A 25865-nucleotide genomic window follows, 5' to 3' on the forward strand; every position below is an offset into this window, starting at 1 on the left:
CGCTCCATTGGGCCTTTTTTACAGTCGTTGCATCCTAATGGGTGTAGATCTTGGGTTCATTTTGAAACCATTGGACCAACATTTAACCAACCAGCACTGACCAAGAGGAGATTGCTATACTTCCTACTTCACAACTAATGGTGCAAGCTGATATATTAGGCTTTTCCCAAACCACCTTTGCCCTTGATGAATACATTTTAGACATTCCTCTTGCTTCGGCTTCAATGACTTGATATTTGGTAGCGTCGCTAGCACTGCTGGCAGTGTTTGAACTCCATTACGAAACAAATGCCTCATTTCAATGGCATCACAGTTAGCCACCCTCACTGGTTGCTGATTGGTAGGCTCCTCAGAATGATTCATCTTATGATGAGCATTTTCAGACTATAATCACAGCAAAAGCTGCTGGGAGCTGGGGGCAATAGGTTGGCAGAGCCATGCTAGGGATAAAGTACTACCGATATACTTTCTTTCTTTTTTTGAACAGAAATATTTGCATCAGAATGATCACTTTTGGATAAATGGTTCCACTTCCAGTTATCATGTAATCTCTCAAACTGTTGATCCATTTGAGTCCTTATCTCACTGTGATTTGCTCTGGAGGATTCAGGTGTATTCGGCCGTGACTAGTCAGGTCACTGCCCACACGCAGATGGCCTCCAGCCTAATAGCCAGTCTGTGTTTTCAGTTGTTGTTGCTTCATCTGGTCCTGTGCTGCTGTTTTCTCTCCTCCCTTTACCCTGGATGCCAACACCTACCATGTGAGCTGTGCTGGATGCCTCTGGGGCCCACGCCCACGCCCACGCCCACGCCCACGCCCACGCCCACGCCCACGCCCACGCCCACGCCCACGCAAGGCCCACTGATCTTGATGGTCCACTCTTTCCCTGATAGGATGACTAGCAGTTTGGCTCGTCTGGTGCTTGTGATCCCTCTACAGCAGTGCAGGGCTTTAAAGTCCTCATTTGTTTAGGAATGTTTGTACCATCCTCATCCTCAGGGTTCAGACCCTGGGATCTGTAAAGCACCTTGAGACAATGTTATTGTTTAGGCGCTATATAAATACAATTGTATTGAATTGAATGTGTTTACTGTGTAACATCACCAAAATTGGTTTACAATGAGTTCTACAGTATGGGTTAAACATCTGTTGTTAATTCAAATAGTAGTCATAGAACAAGAATGAACATCACTCTATGAACAATAGCATGTCCTATGTATTTCCTGGAGAGTTTAACCTGTAGGAAGTTAAATACCCTGATATAGGTTATACTTGAGGTGAATAATGCATAGTGTCTGATTTCACATATGCATTAAGATAAGAGATTAAATTGCTGAAATGTGTATAGATTTCAGTGAAAACACTGAAAGAAATTGGGGTTGAATTGAAAGAAGCACATTGTGAGATCTACAGTAGAGTGGCACAGGAGGAGAGAAAGGGAAGGGCGGGGGGATAGAAAGGCTTAAGGCTGGCGTGCAGGATGCCATGTTGAGTCCAACAGGAGCTGTGGGGGGTGGAGGTGCCCAGGGGCAGAGTGTGGGCTGCACACATAGGGTGCCACGTCTGTGGGCATGAGTGTGGGATGGATGAGGAGGAGAGGTAGGGAAAGGTCATTTTAGGGAAAAGTTTATTTATTTATTTTGTTACTATAAATACCCAAATGAACACTGATAATGTGAATAACATTTACTTGCTGTGGTAACACATTAGACATGGCAGACATTAGATTATATACAGTGTTTGTGTTTCATTTTGTAAAACCTGTTGTGAACGCTTTACAATTTAAAACTGCCAACTGTCGTTGACATGGTTTGAAAAGTGCTAGAGACATACTGTAGATGGGATTTGAAGTAGGCCATCCTACCTATCACTGGCCTATTGCGTTCTGCCTCAATATTACTGTTAACACTACTAATGAGCAAAGCCCTAATACAAATGCAAGCAAAAATCATAGGTTACTGGGATTTTGTAGTGCTTCAAAACTAAAATGTTAAAATATGCTAAAACCAAGTAGGATGGATTTCTGTCAATTAGTGGCCAGCGGATACAGAACTCTGCTGTGAAAAAAACTAATGAATGCTAGTGTGAAACCCTGGGCCTGTAGTGAACCTCATCCCACTGCAGTGTCCAAGGATGCAGGTTCAAGCCCAGTGCAGGACTAATGATATTATTGTGCATACATTTTGGATTATAAAACCGCATAGCAAGTAACACATAAAAAAATCTGTGCATACTTTGCCATGTTATGCCCACAGATGACAGCCAAACATTAAATCCTGTACACTTAGCCACAGACATCTATACACCTAGAAATAAAATAACTCAACTGGTGCATATGCTCATCAAATGTAGCTATAACTAGCTTGCTATGCAGACTGATTAAGACGCAGTTGTGGTTTGGTATATACTATTGAGTTAGGGGAGCCTGGGGTAAGTTATCACATCTAGTCAACATCTAGTTTACCTTTAGTCAAGGTCACCCAAAACTGAGCATAGCACAATTATTCCACTTTTCTATGGCATACTTATATTTTATTTTATTTTATAAATGTTTTACTTTTCTAGGAGTTAGTAGTGTGTGATTTGATGCTTTAACTACAGTCATAGATTGAACTAGCCTTTAGATGTAGCCCCAATTAGTTCATGAGTGAACTGGGGCAAGTTGTCACATGTGTTGTGCTGATTATTCAAACCCGTCAGGTTTTCTCCCGTGATTTGTGCCATTCTGGTGTATTATTTGCAGCATTGTGAGAAAAGCTGAAAAGTGTGACGACATGCCCCACTCTCCCATACTATCTGTGCCCATGCCTGTCCCTCCCATACATTTGTAGTGATTAATCATCTGGTGGGTTGTTCCTTCTTTTCTTCAGTTCTTCCCTTTTCCCTTGTGATACTCACCTGCTCTGTACAGCCTGATAGCCTACTCTTATCTGTCTACTATTACTATTAGAATTATGTCAGCCTGTGCCGATCTTATGTGTACTGCTCTTTAGCTTCTGTTCTTGCGACACCTGAAGACCAGTTCCCATATAGTCCTCTTCAGACCAGTTCCCATATAGTCCTCTTCAGATCAGTTCCCATATAGTCCTCTTCAGATCAGTTCCCATATAGTCCTCTTCAGATCAGTTCTCATATAGTCCTGTTCAGATCTGTTTCTCATTTAGTCCTGTTCAGATGGTCTGTCAGTGTTGATTCCGACACTGAGGTTTTCAATGCCTGGATGTTTGACTGGATTTGCTCAACAATGAGGCACGTGGCACCATAATGCGTGTGGGTCTACATCCTGGTGTCTTGATGTGACAGGTTCTTCTATTAGCTTAGTTGTGAGGAACCCTTGAATGACATTATGAATGCCTACACTCTGTAGCTGTTAGTGGGTATATACTGTATGTACAGTGACAGCATATTGGGATTGGGAGTGTGAATGAATAGGCATAAAAGCACACATATAAAGGAACATGCTTCTGGATCTCTATGCAGTTGACTATTAGTCTCAGGTCATTCAACTAGATCGATGATGTAATGTGACATTACAGCCAGTAATACCACTGCTGTAAGCATGTATGTATATCCATATGTTTATGTGTGTGTGTGTGTGTGTGTGTGTGTGTGTGTGTGTGTGTGTGTGTGTGTGTGTGTGTGTGTGTGTGTGTGTGTGTGTGGGTCATGGGGGGTGATGGCGGATCAAGCTGTCATAATGAGTTTAATGTGTGCTGATGGTGTGATACACCCCATGGCTTCTCAGCTGAGTACAGCTATGCTTACAACTTAAAGATCATGAATATATGCCAAAGAATTAACACTTACACTTACGGAATACATAGGTGGAAGATTGAAGGGTGAAGTAGTTTAAACCAGCCTGCCTCCTAGATAAAGCAACCTTGCTAGAGTTAATGAATTATTTAGGAATGTCAGAAATAGCAGAATACACTGATCTCAAAAGCCAGACGAATGTAACAACAACAGCAAGTTCTTCCCAGAATGATTGTGCAGAATTGCTGTGTTGATGTTAGCATTTAACATGATCTTCAGTCTTCAGTATTCTATTTTTGTAAAGCAAGAATTTATCTTCACCCCCTCTCTGTTGCACACAGACACAGATACACCCCACCCTGCCAACACACATTTTTTCATTCCGTAAATTCTATTTAGAAACATTTGTCGAAGCTTTCTGCTTGCGACTGATAAGAATGTGCCTCAGGGGAAAATCTTTTCTTGTTCGGTTTCAATTTCTGAATCATTTCTGAAGAGCAGAGTTTTGATAAGAGCAGCTGTATATAATGCTGGTATAAAAAAAGACTTAAGGAATTCACTGAAGTCTACAGTATATATGGCATCTTGATGATTACATGTGTTAACAAGACACCACATGATTATCTCATCATGTTCGTCTGACAATACCCCCTCTTACATGGGTGAGCAGTGCTGGAGTGGAAGCGAAGCAAATGGGTGTTCATGATTACTGTAACCCCTCCCCCAACCGTACACACACACACACACACACACACACACACACACGAACACACACACCACCAACACACACACACACACACACACACACACACACACACTAGGCCACAAACCCGTTGGCAAAAAATATGCTTACACATTTTCATGACCCTTAGAAAGGCAGCTGGCACCCCCTGAGCACAAATCAGACGGAGACAGACCTCTGCAGTAAGCATTGGGGTGGATAGGACGTCCAGACGTTTTCATTTAGCAGATGAGTTCCAGGCTCAGGTGTCTGTGTGTGTATGTGTGTGTGTGTGTAAGAGAGATAGAGTATGTGTGTGTGTTTGTATGTCTGTGTCAGCTTGTGTGTATGTGTGTGTAGGGGGTGGAAAAGTGAAAAGATGTCTCAAGGTTCAAACTAAATATTTTTTGACTATCCTTATCCTTCTCTCTCTGACTTATAGTATTGTAATTGTACTGATATTTGAGAATGACTAGCGTTTTAGGTCTCATTTACATTTTTTGCCAGGTGACAGACCCATTCAATTCAAATAACACACAACTAGCCATTCAGCATATTCTACATAGATATAGTCTTTCATGTGTGCAAATGATGAGTGAAATGCAATATGGACAAAGAAATATCAGACATTTTGTATAATTAGCTTTCCCCCAAATGTCAGACCCTTTAATCACAGTATCCTCAGTGTCTCACATGTTCTCACTTGTGCAGAACAAACCACTGACATTTCCTTCGCGCTTTTCCTGTACTGACTAGCCTGAAATGTCAGTTTAAAAGAGGAATTGACTTTGCTCTCTTGCCATTTGAAATTGTAAAACGCTTTCACAAGCCAAAATGCACACGATTTGACATGCAACATGACAAAGACAGTGACAGACAATGGATGGCCTGCGTGGATGGTTTGGTGGTCGGTGTTAATATGGATGCCTGACCAGCAGGATGCTAGAGGACATACTAGCCTTTATTAAGCGGGGACCAGGGCTTCAGTCAAAAGGCCAGGTTAACCAGAGACGTGTCACCTAATAAGAACTCCCCAGGCTGGGCTTGGTTGAAGGTCAGTGTCACATTAGAGCACAGGCCAGCTCCACCCTGGGTTCACCCACCACTGCGATTGTGTAAAGTTGTCAAAGCAGAAGGCCTTGTGACCTCACGGCTCTGAGGTTATATAATAGATGAGGATGTTCCAAGGCACAAGAAAAGATCACACGACACTAAGGCCATCGTTCAACTCCCAGTGATTCCCCATACCTGCCTTCCTAGGAGTGTCATTTGATTGTAATAGACAAGAACATGTGCTAAAGGTTTAAATGAAGGTTAAAGAGAATCCTCTTCTTATGCGTTACCCGTCTTTAAGCTTCGCGACCTTCATCTTGCAAAATATATGCAGTCATTTTTGTCAAGCAAAGGCCCCATAATTATGCCTTTCATAACAGGTGTGAGACTCCACAAGGCAAGCATCAGACATAGAGATGCCCTTTCTTTCCCCATGTGTCCATCATACATCATGGCCCCCCCGCACCCCTGGGGTCTGTTGGCTCTATATTTGAAAATAATTTATAGATACAAAAGTGCAGAGAGGCTAAACTTGTTGAAGGGTTGTAAATGTATTACAGAAACTGTATATTGTCTGACTAGATGGTTTTAAAGCTAAGTTATGCACAGTAATAAAAGGTTAGGTGATATATGTAAAGTGACACTGTGTCACTACTCCTGTCTTCATTTATCAAAGAATGCTTGGCCAAGAGGTGATTTAACACCAACTGCTAAGATACCCAGGAATACATCTTTTTTTTCAACCACTTTTTGGTCTTAGATGAAGATTCTATTTGACACATTTGAGAAACCAATGTGTTCACAACAAGTAACAACAACAAGCATGGATGTCTCTGTGTATGACCACCCAAAAATAGCTGAGGGCCCTTCAAATACATCACCCTCTGTGTTGCATGAGCTCTGAGCAGCAGGAGGCTACTGTGGTCAGGAGAAACAGAGAGGAGGAGGAAGAGGAGGCTACTGTGGTCAGGAGAAACAGAGAGGAGGAGGAAGAGGAGGCTACTGTGGTCAGGAGAAACAGAGAGGAGGAGGAAGAGGCTACTGTGGTCAGGAGAAACAGAGAGGAGGAAGAGGCTACTGTGGTCAGGAGAAACAGAGAGGAGGAGGAAGAGGAGGCTACTGTGGTCAGGAGGAACAGAGAGGAGGAAGAGGCTACTGTGGTCAGGAGAAACAGAGAGGAGGAGGAAGAGGAGGCTACTGTGGTCAGGAGAAACAGAGAGGAGGAGGAAGAGGAGGCTACTGTGGTCAGGAGAAACAGAGAGGAGGAGGAAGAGGAGGCTACTGTGGTCAGGAGAAACAGAGAGGAGGAGGAAGAGGCTGCTGTGGTCAGGAGAAACAGAGAGGAGGAGGAAGAGGAGGCTACTGTGGTCAGGAGAAACAGAGAGGAGGAGGAAGAGGCTACTCTGGCCTTCACATGAAAACAATGATTTCCATAGGCTTGCTCTTTCACAAGCCATTTGTGACTCACATCCTTCAGCCTTCTCTGACTCCATTTGAATAAATACACTGTGAATCTGCAGCAATCACATCCTTCAGCCTTCTCTGACTCCATTTGAATAAATACACTGTGAATCTGCAGCAATCACATCCTTCAGCCTTCTCTGACTCCATTTGAATAAATACACTGTGAATCTGCAGCAATCAGTTTAAGGGACACATGCAGGCCTACACCAGACTTTGAGATCTAAGAAATGCATAATGTGTCATAAAGAGCAGAGAGAGGAGTTTGTTCAGTCATTTCCTATATTAAGCCTCTGTGAAAGGACAACATTTGAATCACAAAATTAGAATGTCAGAACTTCTCAACTAAACCAATAAAATTAACCAAGACGTGGGACTCTGACTTTAAGTAATCAAGCGTTACGTTTGTTCAGAGGGGCCATGGTAGTACGCCTACTGCCTTGCTCACCAGCACCAACCAGTTGCTCTCTGAATGAAGGCGATCCATTACAGCCAGTCCCCATTCCAATTTGCCTGCTTAGCTGCCAATCAAACACCCATCACCACCGTCGTTCGAATTATTGTATTGCACGCCCACCTTGTATTTCTCATATTTTCTGCACTTGTTAATGCTCATGTATTTTACTTTGCCCTATAACTGTGTGTTATTTTATGTTGTAGTCATGTTGATTGTATAATTATCACATTAACTGTACATATACATATTTATTGTTGCATTATTTGTGTTTTACTTCATTATTTAATACATGTTACTACTTGAAAAAATGTCTGGTGGGATTAAAGCCGCTGTATGATACACTTATGCTTATCATTATGATGAGCAGAAGCTAATTTAATAACTCCCTGGGGTGTATTCACACACGGAAGTGGGAACGGGCAGACGTGGGAATTCCATGTACAAATCAGTTCCGTTAAAAGTCCAACTTCCTTCCAACTTTTCCTGTGAAACTGGCCGATAAAGAATTGCCACATCCACTAACTACTCAACCCATTTATGATTGATTGTGCCCTGCTTTGTGTCAATGAAACAAACAAATATAGTTATCCCCGACTATTCTCACTGCATGGTTGCTGATGCACGGAGCCCATTGGCAGTGCTTGTTGCCCTATGAAATGAGTGTCATAATGCACCTACCCAGCTGGCTCTCCTGTGCTTTTATCATTCTAGATCATCCATTCATTTAGGATGCTGTATTGCTGATCTTAAAAGTAGCATCATTGTAAAAGTACAATGATCAATGTTGTTCAAAATGATAAGGAAACACCAATGAAGGAAGGGGCCCACTTGACACCCCCCGTGAAGTACTCAGAAGGGTGGCTCTTTCAAGATGGGGTTTGCAAATATTAATGTGGTGGACCTTGCTGTGAAATAGTACATTGTCTACGTCCTTTATATAGAGTGATATATAGAGGACTGGCCATCGTGTGTGGTCCCTACTCACTCACAAAACTGTAGTTCATGGTTCGTGTGTGGTCCCTACTCACTCACAATACTGTGGTTCATGATTCGTGTGTGGTCCCTACTCACTCACAATACTGTAGTTCATGGTTCGTGTGTGGTCCTTACTCACTCACAATACTGTAGTTCGTGGTTCGTGTGTGGTCCCTACTCACTCACAATACTGTAGTTCATGGTTCGTGTGTGGTCCCTACTCACTCACAATACTGTAGTTCATGGTTCGTGTGTGGTCCCTACTCACTCACAATACTGTGGTTCATGGTTCGTATGGGGTGCTAACAGACCTCATGTGTATAGTGACAGACTCTCATGTTTTTCTGTCTAGTCAACTGAAGTGTTATATGTATACATTTTCAAGTACATTTTCAAGTACACAGACACCCTGCTTCAATGAGGCCAGTCATTGCAGACGGTCTAGTTTGAGATAACCATTATTGCACATTTGACAGGAGCTAACATCATTCATTAAAGTGTGTGGTGGTCTTAAGACTGTACTGTATACACCAGTCTTTTATGATGTCTACAAAGAGAGCGGTGAACCACGCCGAGCAGGAGCACACAGCTGCCACAGACTGGGCTCCATTTGAACACAAGGTGCTGTGTTAATGATAGCAGCCGGGGAAAAACACGTTGAGGAATCAATCCGACACAACAAAAGAATGACCTTACATGAAGGCTTTTTTCCTGAGACAATGACAGACAATGACATTCAAGCGGAGTAGCAAGCTTTAAATGAAAACATTACAGTTCCAATCTCTTTGGCTCGTCTCATTATGACTGTCTAATATGTGAAAGGTTATCTAAGATATGGAAGAGGGAGAAAAGGTCTGTCAACAAACACAAACTCTAAATGTTATTAAGTCACTCTATAATTCATCATCACCTTATTTTACCTTATGATTCTGTTCTCCCACTCTGATAATTACCTTCGAACATGATGGCTCTGTGCTTGTTATCTTTGTATCTGTACAGAGGAAAAAAATCAGAATAAGCATCAGTTAACTTTTGAGATGATTTTTAGAAACATTACTTTCTAGGAAGTGGCTTGCTGTTCCTGATTCTCGAGCCCTCCCCTTCCAAATGTGCTTACAGGATAATCATTTAATAGCTTTAAATCAGTTCAGTTCAGGATTTGTACACTTTGTCTCCAACTGAGAATGCAATTAGCCCAATTAAATCAGATGGTGTGAAGAAGACGTCACAACTGACACTCTGTTGGGTGCTGTGAACTTTCTCTTCCTCTCTCTCTCTCTCTCTCTCTCTCTCTCTCTGTGTGTGAGAGAGAGGGAGAGGGAGAGAGAGAGAGAAATTAAAGGGAGATAAAAATACTGTTCTGACAGGATGGACATTTCTTAAATCCTGCTTAAAATCCTGACCTTTCACAGGATTACACATACCTTTGGCCTTAGCTCTGTTTAGGTATTAGCAGATTTCAATGTGCTTTCAGTAGACACCCAATAAAAACTAAATCTACTCCTCTGGTAATATTCATATTACTCCTCAACTGTCATTTATGGACACATAATTGTCACATATTGTTACATGTACAATATTTATGTTAGCATTGTCACAAAATATCCTGCCACCTGCAGAATTTAGGACACCAAACATTTCTCTTAAAGTCTCAATAAAGTTGTGATGTATTCCCTATTCCCTATTCCCTGGCCTATTCCATATTCCATATTCCATATTTCCGAATTCTTCCAAAAGGGGTGCAAGCCTTAAGAAAAAAAAACATGTCGGGGAAGCTGCTTTGAAAGCATAGCTTTGCAAGCTACCAATTACTTCAAATTGGAAGAGGTTGAACTGCATCAAAGCTACCCTTGGGATAAATCTAATCTGGTTAACCGAAGAAAAAGTAGTTCAAACGACTTTGTTAAAAAAATTATCAAATTGACAATGTACGTGTGATACAAAATAATAATAAAATATGATACAAAAAAAGAAAAAGAAAAAATGGGGGCATTGCACCAAGCAGGATTATTCAGTTAGACAAGTAACCTCTGAAATAACATGCAACAACTTCTCTGAACATTTGTTAGTAAATAGCAATAATGAATTTTGCACATAAAGATCGAGTGTGTGGAGGTGGTTTGCCTGGGCATGCCTTCACAGTGGTCAGGATGAGAGAAAAGGGAGCGGGGAGCGGCGCTGGTCAAAGGGGGTTCAATTACAGTAGAGAAGTCAATTAAAAAGAAATATCATTCCTTTCCTTTTATGGTGCAAAACTGTTTGTAGTTTCAGTGGTTAACTACACAACACAATGGTTGAATCACTATATCACAAATATGAATGTACTACCAGCAAGCTACTGCAACATTTAGTTCAACTGTTAATTTAGTTCCATGTAGTTCACTCCTACCCAACACTGATTACAGCCTTAGATGGTCTAATCCAGCTGTGGGAAGCAGCACATCTGCTGGGCTCAGTCTCGCTCTCTTGAGCCCCTCACCGTCAGTCCCTCTCCCAGGGGGTGATCTGGTGTTACTGTATTGACCTCCATGGATTCATGAAACTGCTGCTGGTTCTCCCCATGTATGCTCTTGCCCTGCATCTCCTGCTCTGGTAAAACACACCCTGCAGACCAGTAGCACCACGTGAGAGACCATAGACATTGTTTGAATGTCATGATAGATAGGATGGAAGCCTGTTTATGGGTGGCAGGAAAGGTGTCAGAGATAAGAGTCCTTAATCCAGTTGTTGGGTGAACCATTGTGTGTACATTCATATCAAATACATATGGTAGTCACCTAACAAAGTATAGAATGATTTCTACCAACCATGCACCACCATGTGTGCCTGTGGCAAACCTAGGTTATGTTTGAGGAAATGAATACTTGATAGTGATAACCTGCTATTAACTGTGAAGCTGTCATTAAATTAAATCTCCAATGACTTTTAGTTGCTTGAGGTGACTGCTTCATCCACTGTAGCGGGGAGATTTCAGCAAATGTGTCACCTTGTTCATCTAAAATGTCATTGCGGGGTGTTTGATTTTGTGAGTTGTTCAATCTTATTGTGTTCTTATCTCCAAGGATACCATGGCCAAGTGCTTCCTGGGCTATGATGTCACATGCCCACAGACAAGGACAGGCTTCAGGAAACCCATAGCATCAGTGCACCTGCTGAATCACAATTATAGGTCATTAGTGATAGTTCATCAATTCTGTTAATGTATTGGCTGTGTTCCCATAGACCCAGTAAGAACATGCTAAAATGTTGGCTGTCTGCCCCTGCCCTGCATTAGTGGGGCATGGAGTACCCCCCCCCCTCCCCCACACCACTCACTCATGGGATGACAACGGAGATGCTTCCCACTGAGAGTTCCAATGCATTCTCGTGGAGCTGCTAATGTCCTAGATGGCAATCATCAATAACCATGGTGCCGCCGCGAGTGGGGGCCTGTCTTGGCGGCTCTCCTGCGGGTGGACCCTGGCCTGGTGGTCTGGATCGCGGACTGCCTCGCCGGCTGACCAAAGTGCCTGGGACTGCGGACCGGCCAGTCGAATGTGCTGGTGAGCAGCACTGGCGCCGCCCAGGGAACTCCATCGTTCTCCATCGTCGGCTGCATCGGGGACGACAGCGAGGCGGAGTGCAGAGCTCTGATGGGAGTGTTTTGTGGGGCGGTGTGTGTCACCGATCGCCTCCAGCTCAGCGTCGGAAAGACCAAGGAGCTCTTGGTGGACTACCGGCGGAGCGGGGGAGAAGCAGTCCCCCAACTCCTAACTGGATGGTCTGGAGGAAGTTGGCGAGGAGAGAACGCGGAGGAGGACTGTTTTTATTTTATTTAAATTTTTTTTGTATGTGTATGTTTGATTCCCATTCCTGTCCTATTCACTTCATAAATCTTGCTGCTATGACACCTGAATTTCCCTAACGGGATTAATAAAAGTTTATCTATCTATCTATCTATCTATCTAACCATGAATGCAAGTAGCCCTGGAGTCTTAGCAAAGTACCTACCCTGGAGTAGGTGCGGAATTTTTCAATGTGGAATTTCACTCAAGTAACTCCAAAAGTTGTCCCTGCAGTATAAATACAGACAGTTGTTTACCCCCTAATAAGGTTTCTGAAGTGGGAAAGGGCCTAGTTCTCCACATAAAAGCAGGATGAAGGTATTAGTTCAATCCAGGAGCCACCTAGTGGCCTGGAGGCATGGAAATAGACAACAATGATTCCTCATAGTTTTTCATGGTCACAGTCAAATGGCTCCACAGACCAATCAGAATTGACTTGCAAAGCAGTCCCTTACCTTGGGGCAGAGTGTTGTTGTGACTCATCACCTATGACAGGTGAGCGCATATGCAGAAAGAATTCAGTGAAAGCTTAGAGTTTGTTGTCAGTTCTCAATAATGCAAAGTTACATTTCAAGGCTCTGGTTGGCATTTGCTTCTGTAGTTAGGAGATGAAAAGATAGGTATGACATTTAACAGGACATTAGCAATAGATGACATTTTACCTGATGAAAAAAAATGTCCTTGATGATGTGAGGAAAATTCTGCAACGTTTTGGGTCAGACCTTTTATTTTTTCTACTTGGATGTTTTTGTTCATTGATGGGAATCATGTGCGTGCCTATATTATAAAACATTGTTTTATTGTGATGCTTCATATAACTCCAAATAATTACTGTTACAGGAAAGCCTCTAGAAACCAATTATAAGTGATGAACAAACTTCTTACTGTCTACCTTTCTTTGCTTACATGAGGAACTTCAGACTTGTCTGCCCTCCCCAGTATATTCACAGATGTTGAGAAGTATGTCTCCATTGTCCTCATTACCTCACTATCACTTTCTTTCTAGCTTGAAAATTCAATAATGCAACTCCAGAAAGTTACCCAGATAAAAACTCACAGAGCAGTCGAAACTATACATTCTTCGCATGCATTCAAATTTTCATTCATGACATTCAAATGATGACCTTCATGGAATTCTGCTTGAAATGTTTTCCATGAATTATCCATTTCATGCCCTCCTCAAAGCCCTCAGTGGTCCCTGCAGATACATCTTTCTTTGTATCATTTATATTTGTTCAGACATTTCAAATAATGTTAGGCTAATCTATTCAGAAAATCCAGAATTATATGCATTTAAATATTATACAAACACTGGGCCCTAATTTGATAGATGCGCTCTGCGGTTTCTTACGTGTAACAAAGAGGGGCGTCGCGTAAGCTAGTTTGATTACTACAGAACATTAATTTGGTCATTTAATACAAGATGCGCACCCACCTAAGCCCCTTCGAGGGCGGACTGCATGATGACGCCTCATTTCCAGGGTGTTGGATGGAAACTGTTTTGAAGAAGGCGTTCTGCCACTTCCTTCTTTGAAATGTAACCTGCATCTAGGTTTTCAACGACTGGCAGGCGCATCTAATCGAATCTCTACACAGTTTGACACCATAACATTGATCACTTACTTACTAAATTGACCAATCATTGAACTCACCACAATATGTTACCAAATGGCTATGGCGGCTATGCCACTGCGCTAAAACAATCCAGTGGCCTATCATTCATCGGGGCCTTACTCACGGTCATTCCTCAAAGGTACAGTACATCCTACGAGGGCCTTGCCACTTAAACTCCAGGTAGGTAGAAGCCTGAGTGCTGCAATGAAATTCAATCACATCTTCTCTCTGCATGTGGTCAATTCCCGAAGACGCGGGTTGTAGTGTGAGCCTCCAAGCCTATCATCACTAACACTGTGAGCATCCCTCCACCACACTGCCAATGTGTCGTGAGTCTGTGGTGGCAGCCCTCGCCATTAGGAGTCCCCCTACCACATGTGAAGCCCTTTTAGGTAATCTAAACAGGTACATAGTGGTACACAGGTACATAAGGTGTGTTCATATAAGTACATTAATTTATTCATTGATTCACTCATTCCTCCATCCATTCCTGAGCCTGAAGGGACTAGGAATTAAGAGTTAGTTTATGAAATATATTCCATAGTCAATAATTCAATAGATCTCATTCCTAGTGGTAAGTTTAGTGTATTTAGAAAACATGAGAAGTGGGAAGCTTCTCTTGTGTATTTTGAATCTGACCACATGTCTCTGAGCTTTCCTCAGCCTCATGTAGAGATCTTGAGTCTTTGATCATGACACCCCTGTGTTGTCTGAGACCCAGTGACTCCCAAGTAATAGTTAGCATTTAGGGATCCACCCCCCCTTGCATGCCAATAGCTTATATTCTGTGGCTCTCAGAAAGACAGACAGTGAAAGAAATTAGGTGAAACTACACTCAGTGAAATCTATTCTCTCTCCTCCTCTGGTGCGCATCATTGAAAGAATAAAACCTGGACCTTGGTTATTCATCACTCTGACCGAGTCTCCGATATTTGGGATATATATAGATAATTCCCATCAAGCCATGACTATCAAACATGGCTTGACCAGCTTGACTGTTCATGAAGAGAAGTACTGTGTGTTTGGTACGCCACATGTGAGCATCTATTGCTAACAAGATCACTAAATGGCTGTGTGCTGATGCGGCAGCCCCATACCGGAACAATATCTGGGACGGCTTCATGCTAGATCAGGGCCAGATCTGTTCTTACGTGAGAAGAAAGCAGGTGTTTTTTGTTAAACACTTCATGTCTTTCACTTTTCTTTACTTACAGCAGATTTGCTAATATATAATGCAGAGCAAACTAGTTATGTGATAAAAGTAAAAGGTAGGTTTTCACAAAAGGATACCACACGTCTAATGGTATTTTCAGCTCTGTGTTAAAAAGTTAAGTACATACTATGTCATTTATATAGCCGTTACATTGATGCGAAGTAAAACACCAATCAGAATTGCTCCAAAAATAAAAGGCCGACCATTGTGTTATATACTTGGATAGGTTTGTATAAAACATCAACAAAAGACTTAAAGTTTTGATATTTCTATTTTGATTGTATATGGTCCTGTGAATGAGAGATTCCCACTACCCATCCTGGATATGCACTTGGTCCCTGCTGCTCTGGGACTAAAGACCCCGTGAAACGCATGAAAAGCTTTCACAGCACAACATTGTAAACTGTATTGCCAAGATACACTAGTTAACACAATGGCAAGGTTCCCTCAGCCGCAACTAGGCTGTTAGTGTTTGAATGCCTTTCAGGGGGTTAGCCTACTAAGGCCAGTACTCCCTTAGTAGGGACGGACATCGTTTTAACAATTACCACGCAAATTCACTTGAGATGTACATGTCAAACAGTACAGTAGAGATTTTTGAAATGCCACAAGCAGTTCACCATTATAGTGCATCACTACCAGTTCAACCATTTTACAAATTCAGACACAACCAGATGCTTTTAAATTGTAGAGTCGTTAAAGGCCTTGTTGCATGAAGCATACTGTATATAGTGGGGAAAATAAGTATTTGAACCCCTGCCGATTTTGCAAGTTTGGCCACTTGCAAAGAAATGTGTGATCTATAATTGTAATGGTAGGTGTATTTTAACAGTGAGAAATAGAATATCAACAAACAAATCCAGAAAATTGCATTTTATAACATTTATGACTTTATTTGTATTTGATGCAGAAAATAAGTATTTGAACCCCCAAGCAAACAGCAAGAATTCTGGCTCCCAATGACCAGTTATGTGCCCGAGAGACACACATATTAGTCCTCATTAGGCCTAACAAGGTACACCTGATCTCAACTGGTGGGGTGTATAAAAGAAACCTGTCCAAAGAATCATACTTCACACCTTCAACCTCACCACCATGGGCAAGACCAAAGAGTTGACCAAGGACGTCAGAGATAAGATTGTAGACCTGCACAAGGCTGGAATGGGTTACAAAACCATCGGCAAGCAGCTTGGTGAGAAGCAGACAACTATTGGTGCGATTATTCGTAAATGGAAGCAACACCAAACAACTGTCAATCGCTCTAGGTCTGGGGCTCCATGCAAGATATCCCCTCGTGCGGTATCGGTGATAATCCGAAAGGTGCAGAATAACCTCAGAACTACACAGGGAGAGCTTGTGAATGATCTCAAGGCAGCTGGGACAAGTCACCAAGAAAACCATTGGCAACACACTACGCCGTAAGGGTTTGAAGTACTGCAGCACTCGCAAGGTCCCCCTGCTCAAGGAAGCACATGTACAGGGCCGTCTGAAGTTTGCCAATGAACACTTGAATGATTCTAAGGAGGATTGGGAGACAGGTTGTGGTCAGATGAGACCAAAATCAAGCTCTTTGACATCAACGACTTTCCGCGTTTGGAGGGAGAAGAATGCTGAATATGGACACCATCCCCACCGTCAAGCATGGAGGTGGAAACATTATGCTTTGGGGCGGTTTCTCTGCCAAGGGTACAGGACGACTCCACTGCATCGAGGGGACTATGGATGGGGGCCATATAACGTGGAATATTGGGCTTGAACCTCATTCCCTCACATTGAAAACGCAACCTTAAGGATTTGGAGAGGATCTGCAAAGAGGAGTGGACCAAAATCCCTCCCAAGATGTTGGTAACCAGGTTTACACACACTACAAGAAAAGTCTGGCGTCTGTGCTTGTCAACAAGGGTTATTCCACCAAGTACTAAGTCATGTTTTGCTAGGGGTTCAAATACTTATTTTTTGCATCAAATACAAATAGTCATAAAATGCAATTTTCTGGATTTCTTTGTTGATATTCTGTTTCTCACTGTTAAAATACACCTACTATTAAAATTATAGATCACACATTTCTTTGCAAGTGGCCAAACTTGCAAAATCGGCAAAGGGGTTCAAATACTTATTTTCCCCACTGTAGTAAAACCACTACATAGTCATCTCCACCACCAAAATAGGACAAGGTCTCAATTTGAAAAAGGCAAGACAACATTTGATTCAAAAAACAAATCTGTCCTTTATTGCAGTCAACATGTAGAGGCAAAAAGTCCAGACAGTGACTCAGGTCATTGTGACCAGAGGAGCAGTCGAATCAGACTTCAGTCGTATGGGATACTACAGGGAGAAGAAACAAAAACCTTTTTAATTGCACATTTATTGGGTGAAATCCTACGGTATGCCACTGCTCCAGGCAGAGCTGTTCAACTTCAACCAAACAAACATTTGTGACTACAGGTATAGATTTGTTAGAGACCTGCCAGGCTGCATTTTAAAACATTAACGAGTGACCATGCCAAACCACAACTCAAAGTTCCTAGACCCTTGCACTGCATCAGATTCCTTGTGAAAACATTTTTAAGAGCAAACGGTTTGGACCATCCAAGTGGTTCCTTGTATAATCATAACTCCCTTACCAGTAGTTCCAGTTTGGGCAGCCACAGCACCCTCACTTGCATCATCTTGCGATTACACACAAATAGAAAGTGACACTGTCAAAAGGGGGGTGCAAACATTCAAAGTGTTCCATCAAAACAGACATGCACTGATGTCCTTACCGGTAGCTGCAGTGTGGTCAGATGTAGTTGGGGGATTTAGTGTTGGGGTAGTAGCCACAGCATCTTCACTTGCTCCATCTTAGGGATAACCATACAAAAGTGAACATTTAACCAACACAATCAAGACTCAACAGAACCCATAAATATCGTTAAAAGGAAACCGCACCACCAGCTTCAGTATGGGCAGATGTGGTCTGGTTGTGGTGATCGGGTGTTGTGGCTACAACCACATCATCACTTTGGAGGTCCACAGCATCTTCACTGGCTCCATCTTGGGATTCCACATGAGTGAGGGGGCCAGAGAGAAGCCAAGGGACACACTTACACATTTGATACAAACTTGCAGAAAACCACACACAAACTAAAAAGAAACACCCTACCAGTAACTTCAGTTTGTGCAGAAGTTGTCTGGTTGTGTGGATTAGGTGCTGGGGTAGTAGCCACAGCATCTTCACTTGCACCACCTTAGGATAAACATACAAGAGTCAACATTTAACCAACACAAGACTCAACAGAACCCATACATTTCGCAAAAGAAAACCTCACCACTAGCTGAAGTATGGGCAGATTGTTGTGTCTGGATTGATTGTTGTGTCTGGTTGTGGTGATCGGGTGTTGTGGCTACAACCACATCATCACTTTGGCGGTCCACAGCATCTTCACTGGCTCCATCTTGGGATTCCACATGAGTGAGGGGGCCAGAGAGAAGCCAAGGGACACACTTACACATTTTATACAAAAACCAAACTTGCAGAAAACACACAAAAACTAAAAAGAAACACCCTACCAGTAACTTCAGTTTGTGCAGAAGTGGTCTGGTTGTGTGGATTAGGTGCTGGGGTAGTAGCCACAGCATCTTCACTTGCACCACCTTAAGATAAACATACAAGAGTCAACATTTAACCAACACAATCAAGACTCAACAGAACCCATACATTTCACAAAAGAAAACCTCACCACCAGCTGAAGTATGGGCAGATGTGGTCTGGTTGTGGGGAACGGGTGTTGTGGTGACAACCACATCATCACTTTGGCGGTCAACTGCAGAGGCCTTAAAGTTCACATCTCTCTTCGGAAAACAGAATGCTGTTCAAAGGAAGACAAAACGAGTGACTATTTGACAGAATTTCAAGATAAAACAACTAACAGAAAGAAGGGGAAAACTTACCATTACAGACACAAGCAATGAGGAGACACACAACCACCTTTGCAAATGACGCCATGTTTAACAAGCAATAAACAACAACGGAAGGGATAACTCCACGGAAACATTAACGCAGTCTTATAAAGGCACGACGCCCTCGTTCTCGTTTCAATAATAATCAGGGTCACGTGAGTTACAGGTGTGCATCGTTTAGCGAGGCAGCCTGTTGTGTCTCTGCACAACAGCGAAGCATAGCTAATGAGGGCATGGTTTCGCCTATTATCTTTCAAAGCAGCTGTTTATCACCATCAATTCGGCTTCATTTTCAGTCAAACACTGTTTGGCATCTGTCGGCAATGACCACAAGAGGTTTCTTATCGTTGTTGCCTGAAATGTGTATTGGATAAGTCATTATTTATTGTAGGTTATCCGAAACGACGAGACTCTGATTTGAACTTTAATGCTAAAAGCATTCACTAAGCCTACTCTGACTATGACTATGCCATGAATTATTGGTCTATTTAAGTCATTATACTAAAAATCTTTGCTGGCATGTGTTGCCTGTCTCTCATCTCGCGGAGGTTCGCTTTTACTATTTCGTTAAATGCTTTTTCATGTAGGAATGAAGACACGCGGAACTTTGCTGTGACTTTGCTAAATGTGAATGGCATTTCTTTATCGATTACGTTTTTAATCTTCATTCGTAAAAGAGACTATTTACTCAGTGACCAGATTTGCAAACTAACTGAATTGTTGCCCCATGAACATGTCAGGTGACGCTCAGTATAGCTGCCCGAGTTATTTAGGAAGCGCAATGTCTAAAAGCAATGACATTGTGAGATTTTGATGTAATTTCTGTGATAGCAATATTAACACTACATTGCCTACTGAGTAAGATTATGGTGGATATATTCCTGCATAACATAACGCTAGTATTATAGATGAAATAAAGACATCTAAGAGCATAGTTCGGTGGTTTTCTCCCTCTGTAGGTAGGCAGCCATGAGTGTGTTTTAGAAGGATGTTTTAGAAGGATGTTTTAAAATATTTGATTAAATTCAATACGGACACCAGAATCTTGTTACTGCTTGCTGCCTGCATTGAACTCTGAAGTGCAAAAAGGGAATTAATCAAAGTCAATGCTGAAACCAATCATCTGATAGTTTCCCAAGTTGCCTGATGTTCCTTGAATCTTGTGCGATCAATACTTTTCACTCTGTTGGCGCGTGGGCTGTGGTTTTTCCATTAAAATTATTTTTTTATGTTTATCCATTGATTTTTATGTTTATCCACTAATTTTTATGTTTATCCATTGATTTTTATGTTTATCCATTGATTTGTATGTTTATCCATTGTTAAACCAAAAACATCATGAGTGAAAAAGGGACTTTTTCCCTTAAAGAAATGAGGCTACCAATCCCTACTACCCTCTTCATTTACATCTCTACTATATTCTACAGAAATGATGTCCCTAATATCTTATGTAGCTTGTTTTCATGCATGTCTAATAGGCCCTTAGGCCTGAGTATTAAATACTACGGAGAGCACGGCAATGATTTACACTTTGGTGGTTTGAACTGTGCTAGGCTTTTATCAAGTTTAAATACCTTTCTAACATGATAGCTAAGTGGCTTGTCATCACAGCATATGCCAATTCCTGTTGATATGATTGGCTCAACAGACAGAAATTCAACAGCACACCCACACATGAATGTGCTGTTTCACATGTCCCACAAAGGCTCCACACTACCCTAGGGTCCTAGGAGTGCTTAGATGCCAATAACAATGCTTCTTGACTCCTCCCTTTGATGACTGTCAACAAGTCAGACACGTAGCTCACAACTTGTTGCCCAATGGAATTAGGGCCCACTTTGTTTTTGTGTCTCATGCTTATCTTTTATAAATACAACAAACTACATACACATACAAACTAATGTCCCAGAGGGTGTGGGGTCATTTTGATGTCTGGAAGAATATCTCTCTTCCCGTTCTCTCTCAGCGCTGCTTGTTTCTGTATGGTAGAATGAGGGCATGTTTATGGTTGCCATGTAGAGTGCAGTAGTCCAGGTCTCATGTATGGATGGGATTTGGTACAAGATTGTGTCATCTTACTGCATCACCTTAAATGTGTCCAATAGGAGAATCCTCCATGAACCGGACATTGGATTGGACTAAATAATAAAGTGAAGCAAAAACACAAACATAAACTTCAAAAAGTTCAAAAATGCCAAAAGAGTGCAGTTTAGTGAGCACACCACTTTAATACCTTCAGTCGTGTGTGGAATATACTGTATGCTCGCCAGCATGCATTTGGTCATACAGTACAGTTGAAGAAGAAGCTCTAAGCCCCAAGCCAGACTGGAATCTGTTGGATTGGATTATGTAATTTGTGCCATGAGTACAGCGCAGGAGCAACAGGCTGGATAGATTTACTTGGGCAACAGCAGCTTTGACTGTGTCACCATGGGGGTACCAGTGAGAGGTACCGCTGAGGACTCCCCTTGGGCTGGAACCTCAGGTGGATTAATAATAGTCATAATTGACATCGGCGCCGTGTCTGTATGAGCTGGGGTCATGGTGTCCCGTTGGGGAGTTCTCATCATAATGGTGCTGCTGGGTGCGGTCTGTGGATCTGGAATGGTCCATCCAGTAAGAGAGGTCCGTCTCAAGCCTCTGAGGAGAAAAGAGAATACACGTGTTGGCACAATTTAACTTATAAACTTGTAATGGAAATGCCCTCCAGTCATTTAGGCTCTTATACAACCGGGATAAACCAACTAAATATTTCAAGCAGTAACAATGCAAATATGAAAGGGCGAATACATCAAAGGGTTATCAATGTCTCCCTGAAGATTAATGTTCCTGTCATGATGCGGTGTCATGACTTGGTGAGAAGAATAGAAATAACCCAGATAAAATCCTTTTGTTTAGCAATGAATAATTATGGAAACAATGTATAATTATGGAAACAATGTATTCAATTGATTTCTGTAAGAGCTGAAAGGTAGCTAATATGTTCATCCATCCTGTTCATTTAATATCTTGTTTTCACGGGGATCAGTTATGTCAGTCAGTAAACACATTTCTACAAATCACTCAAAAAGAAGCATACCATTGCCAGTTAATCTCTACAATTACAGGGAGTCAGAAAGACTGATTAAAGGTATTGGCAAATTTGCAGTCAGCCACGCAGGTCTGTGTGAAAACTAGCAATATGACTGCTGCAGAAAGTGAGAAAATGAGCAAGAATTAAGTGAAGATATTTGCATAGTTGTGCATGTGTACGTATGTGGTGGCAGTCCATTGATAGAGTGTGAAGCAGTACCTGTGAGTTACATTCTGCATATGAAGAGTACCAAATGTGGAGGAAATGCAACATATAACATAACATATATTATATCATAACATATATTGGCGTACAAGTACCAACATTTAGAACAGGATAGTAGCAGAAGATTGAGTGATTTGATTGCTTCAACAGGTGAAAGAGGACCATTTGTAAATGTTACATAAGGAAGACCAAATTCATTTGGAAGATAAACCAAACCATGACAGAGGAACAGAGGAAAGCGTTGAACAAAAGCTTGATGTAGGGACATTTTATGGTTGATTTGTTTGAAACAACTTCTATATGCTATTATGAACGAGCCAACACAATTTCATAAGATGGCCATTCATACTGGCATGTATTGTCTGCTGATTTGATTTGATTGGCCACTGGTAGCCATTTTGTTGACTGAGCCAAATGGAGCATTAGGAGATGTGCACAAATGTAATCAAATGTTGACATACCTAATTCAATATTTTTTTATCTTAAGCAGTTCTTGAGATGTGAACTGTGTCAATTGCAACACCCCCTATGGAAGAATTATCAAGAATTTGGGCAGGCATCCAAAGAACGTGGTAGTGAGGCAGGGTCTCAAAGTTTGACCCTTTACAGCACATGATATTGGCGAGTGAAGTACTAGATTTTTTGCTTTGAACATTATTTACAATTACATTTATTTACAAAATAATTGTGATGAGCTAGGGTAATGCAATGTTTACAGGCCAGCTAGCCATAGAAAGTTGATCATTTTTGGCCAAATGGTTTTGGAGCTATTGTCCAAAGCTTTGAACCCACCCCACTTCAGGGGGCGATGGCATGAAGGGAAACGCACACCTAGGGACACAAACCTTCTATTCCATATCAGACATGTTTGGCTACAACCTATCACATTTCCTGAGGATTGGTGAAGTGCAAGTATATAATAATAATAATAATTCATTTTATTACTCATTCAGAAGAATCTCAGAGTGCCATATGATATCGGCAACCAAAAATTGGTGAATAAAAAGCAGCAGAAGAAGAGGAAGAAGCAAAAGAAGAAGAAGAAGAAGTAGAAGAAGAAAAACACTTAATAAAAGAAGAACATCATATGACCGCCAGCACTGGTGCAGAGGTGGTCATAATGACTATAGATGAAGGAGGAATGTGACAAGGGGTCACTGTCACAGGAAGTGAGGTCAAAATAACATCTAGTGTGGCCCCATCTGCAGCCCCAGAAGGACCCAGATTTATGGCCATTAAAATAATCACACACTTCCACCTGTCCAAGCTGTCAGTTCGCCCCTAATCACATTGCCACGACAACGCTGTCAGTTTAAGAATAACCACAGCATTTAGATGACACATAACTCATAATCAACATGACGTCAACGCCACCTGACTCTCTTCTCACAATTTTAATGAAGCCTTCAGCAGAAGTGACTAGATGAGAGTTGATTTATTTCAGTATGAATAGGGACGGTCATATCTCTGCCTTTTTACACCAATTTTTAGATGATTTCATGCTATGGAGTGATGCATGCTAAACGGCGAAACCATTTTTGTACATTTTCCGACTTAAGGGTTCAACGTAAAGTTAAGCTGTGTAAAGATGAAGGCAAATGTTGGGTTAAACCAGCAAACCTACTGCTTCATCATAGCCCATGTACATAACTCACTGCTTCATCGTAGCCCATGTACATAAACTGCATGATCCACTGCTGCACGTCTGGCCTGCTGCGGTCCCAGATGTTCCTCTTGGTCCTCCGAAGTGATGCCAGGAACTCTTTCGCCTTGGCTGGAGCCACTGCTACGGATGGGAACTTTGGCTGCTCTGCAACTGAAGGTGAGAGTGATGTACATACACATGACCTGACCTCAGGCAAACAGACCTCGCCACAACAGCCGTGGCTGTCAGACACACAAGGCTGCCTCCTGGGGCAGCTATCTGCTGAATGATCCCGTGCTGACAGCAAGACAAAGTGATGGTGACACCTAGCTAAGGCCCAGGGCCACTGCCACACTCCTTTATCAATGATAATACTCATTAATAATAATGATGGTCTCTCAATGACACGGCCACTAATCAATCAAACTGTCTGGACCAAGGTCAGAATCTAAAATTACTCTTCACACTTGTGGACAGCACATAGATGAGGAGCATATGAGGCTGTATTTCAAGACTGATACCACTACAGGTTTCTGTTTGATTGCACGAACCATACAAACTTGGAGAGAAAAGGTTTTAATTGCTATTGTATACTTAATTACACTTATTATATAAAATATGATAGTATATATAATTATACACAGTGCCTACCATCTCGCCTTTTCAGAAGCCTTTTCAATGGGCTCTCTCTGGAACTGTCTGTGAAAGAATTGTGAACATACAGATTTCGTCCATTTACTGATCAAAGTTTAAACATACAGGGACAACCATACAAACCCATTAACTGTTCTTATATAAACACCGTTAAATGGCCGAAAATTGGTCTGGCTTGACAAAGGTCTTCACAAAGCTCTGCCGTTTGATCAATGATAGCAGCTGACATCTTGAGCCATCTCTTTCATGAACCCTCCCCCGCAATTATTCACCTTCATTTTCTAATAGATAAACTCACCCCTTTACAAATTTACATCAAAAACTGCACTTTCTCAAAAGGTCAAACTCAGTGCAAAAGCATAGAATGAAAAAGGTCCGATCAATGGCAAAACACGAGCCTCATCTTCTTGTACAGAGAGAGAGCGACAGGAAAGCAAAGGCTAATGTTTCTCTTTAGCATGGCGTGCAGAGAGGGGTAGAGATGGGTAGCGATGGTGCAGAGCTGCGTTCAGAGACTCACCTGAGGGGCTGCACACGGACAGGAGCACGCTGAGCAGCAGGAGCTGCGTGAGGAGACGGTGGAGAGCCATGACGGATGTATACTATGTGTATGAGTGTGTGTGTGTGTGTGTGTGTGTTGTCACTGTGCTGGGTCTTCTGGTGAGACTGGGGGAGGAAGGGGCAGACCTGGGGGCAGTCAGGCAAACATTCCGCCCCAGAAAACTTGCTTGTTCCCGCGAAGGAATGCGGTAAACCTGCCGCCACTCTCACAGAGGCGCTCTGTGCCGCTCCCAAACCAAACCTTGGCCAGGGTGGGACTGGAGTGTTTGTCTGCCACCGCAGACCTTTACAGTACTTTTCCCCCCTCAGAATTCTCCATCCTCAGAAACTCAGACCACACAGCGCATGTCCACACCGATGAGGCTTTTGAATGTATTCAGACCTAAACAGTTCTTTTCCATGTGAAAACAAGTGTGGGTATTAAGAACTGTGGAGATCACTGCTGAGACATACACTGCATCAGTGTTACTGGAATCTGGAATCATTAAAACATAAATATTCAGTAGCTGAACATAATCCTAATGCTTGAATGATCCAGGATGAATGAAATTAAATTACTTAAATGGAGTAAAAGTTTTCTGATGCCTGTGTCCCCTACAGAACAAATTTATGACAGACCCTAAATTTGGCCTCTGTTTTAAAGGAAAACAACATCTATAACATTTGTGAAATATGACATATGCATTACCCATT

General features: G+C 42.0%; 1 protein-coding gene and 1 long non-coding RNA gene across 2 annotated transcripts; both read right to left on the reverse strand.

Moving 5' to 3' along the window:
- Nucleotides 1–18256: 18256 nt before the first annotated feature.
- On the reverse strand, nucleotides 18257–18639 carry LOC116218094. Its single transcript, XR_004162656.2, has 3 exons — nucleotides 18625–18639; nucleotides 18384–18509; nucleotides 18257–18301 (listed from the first exon to the last, which is right to left on the reverse strand). It is a non-coding gene; the product is annotated as an uncharacterized LOC116218094 (long non-coding RNA).
- A 2616-nt stretch (nucleotides 18640–21255) lies between these two features.
- ecrg4b (ECRG4 augurin precursor b) lies at nucleotides 21256–25342 on the reverse strand. The gene is made up of 4 exons (XM_031559146.2): nucleotides 25132–25342; nucleotides 24609–24656; nucleotides 23968–24128; nucleotides 21256–21654 (listed from the first exon to the last, which is right to left on the reverse strand). Exons 1-4 carry the CDS (start codon nucleotides 25199–25201, stop codon nucleotides 21505–21507), a joined length of 429 nt encoding a protein of 142 aa, XP_031415006.1. The 5' UTR covers nucleotides 25202–25342; the 3' UTR covers nucleotides 21256–21504.
- Nucleotides 25343–25865: the final 523 nt, after the last annotated feature.

The sequence above is a fragment of the Clupea harengus genome, chromosome 21, assembly GCF_900700415.2.
Source record: "Clupea harengus chromosome 21, Ch_v2.0.2, whole genome shotgun sequence".
Taxonomy (NCBI): domain Eukaryota; kingdom Metazoa; phylum Chordata; class Actinopteri; order Clupeiformes; family Clupeidae; genus Clupea; species Clupea harengus.

What these genes read in the sequence shown, in the direction of transcription:
- ecrg4b (XM_031559146.2), bottom strand. Translation starts at nt 25,201, where the DNA reads ATGGCTCTCCACCGTCTCCTCACGCAGCTCCTGCTGCTCAGCGTGCTC. An exon ending in GTCCGTGTGCAGCCCCTCAG is followed by an intron (nt 24,657 to 25,131) that starts GTGAGTCTCTGA and finishes ATTCTTTCACAG; the next exon opens with ACAGTTCCAGAGAGAGCCCA. An exon ending in ACATGGGCTACGATGAAGCA is followed by an intron (nt 21,655 to 23,967) that starts GTGAGTTATGTA and finishes TTTTCTCCTCAG; the next exon opens with AGGCTTGAGACGGACCTCTC.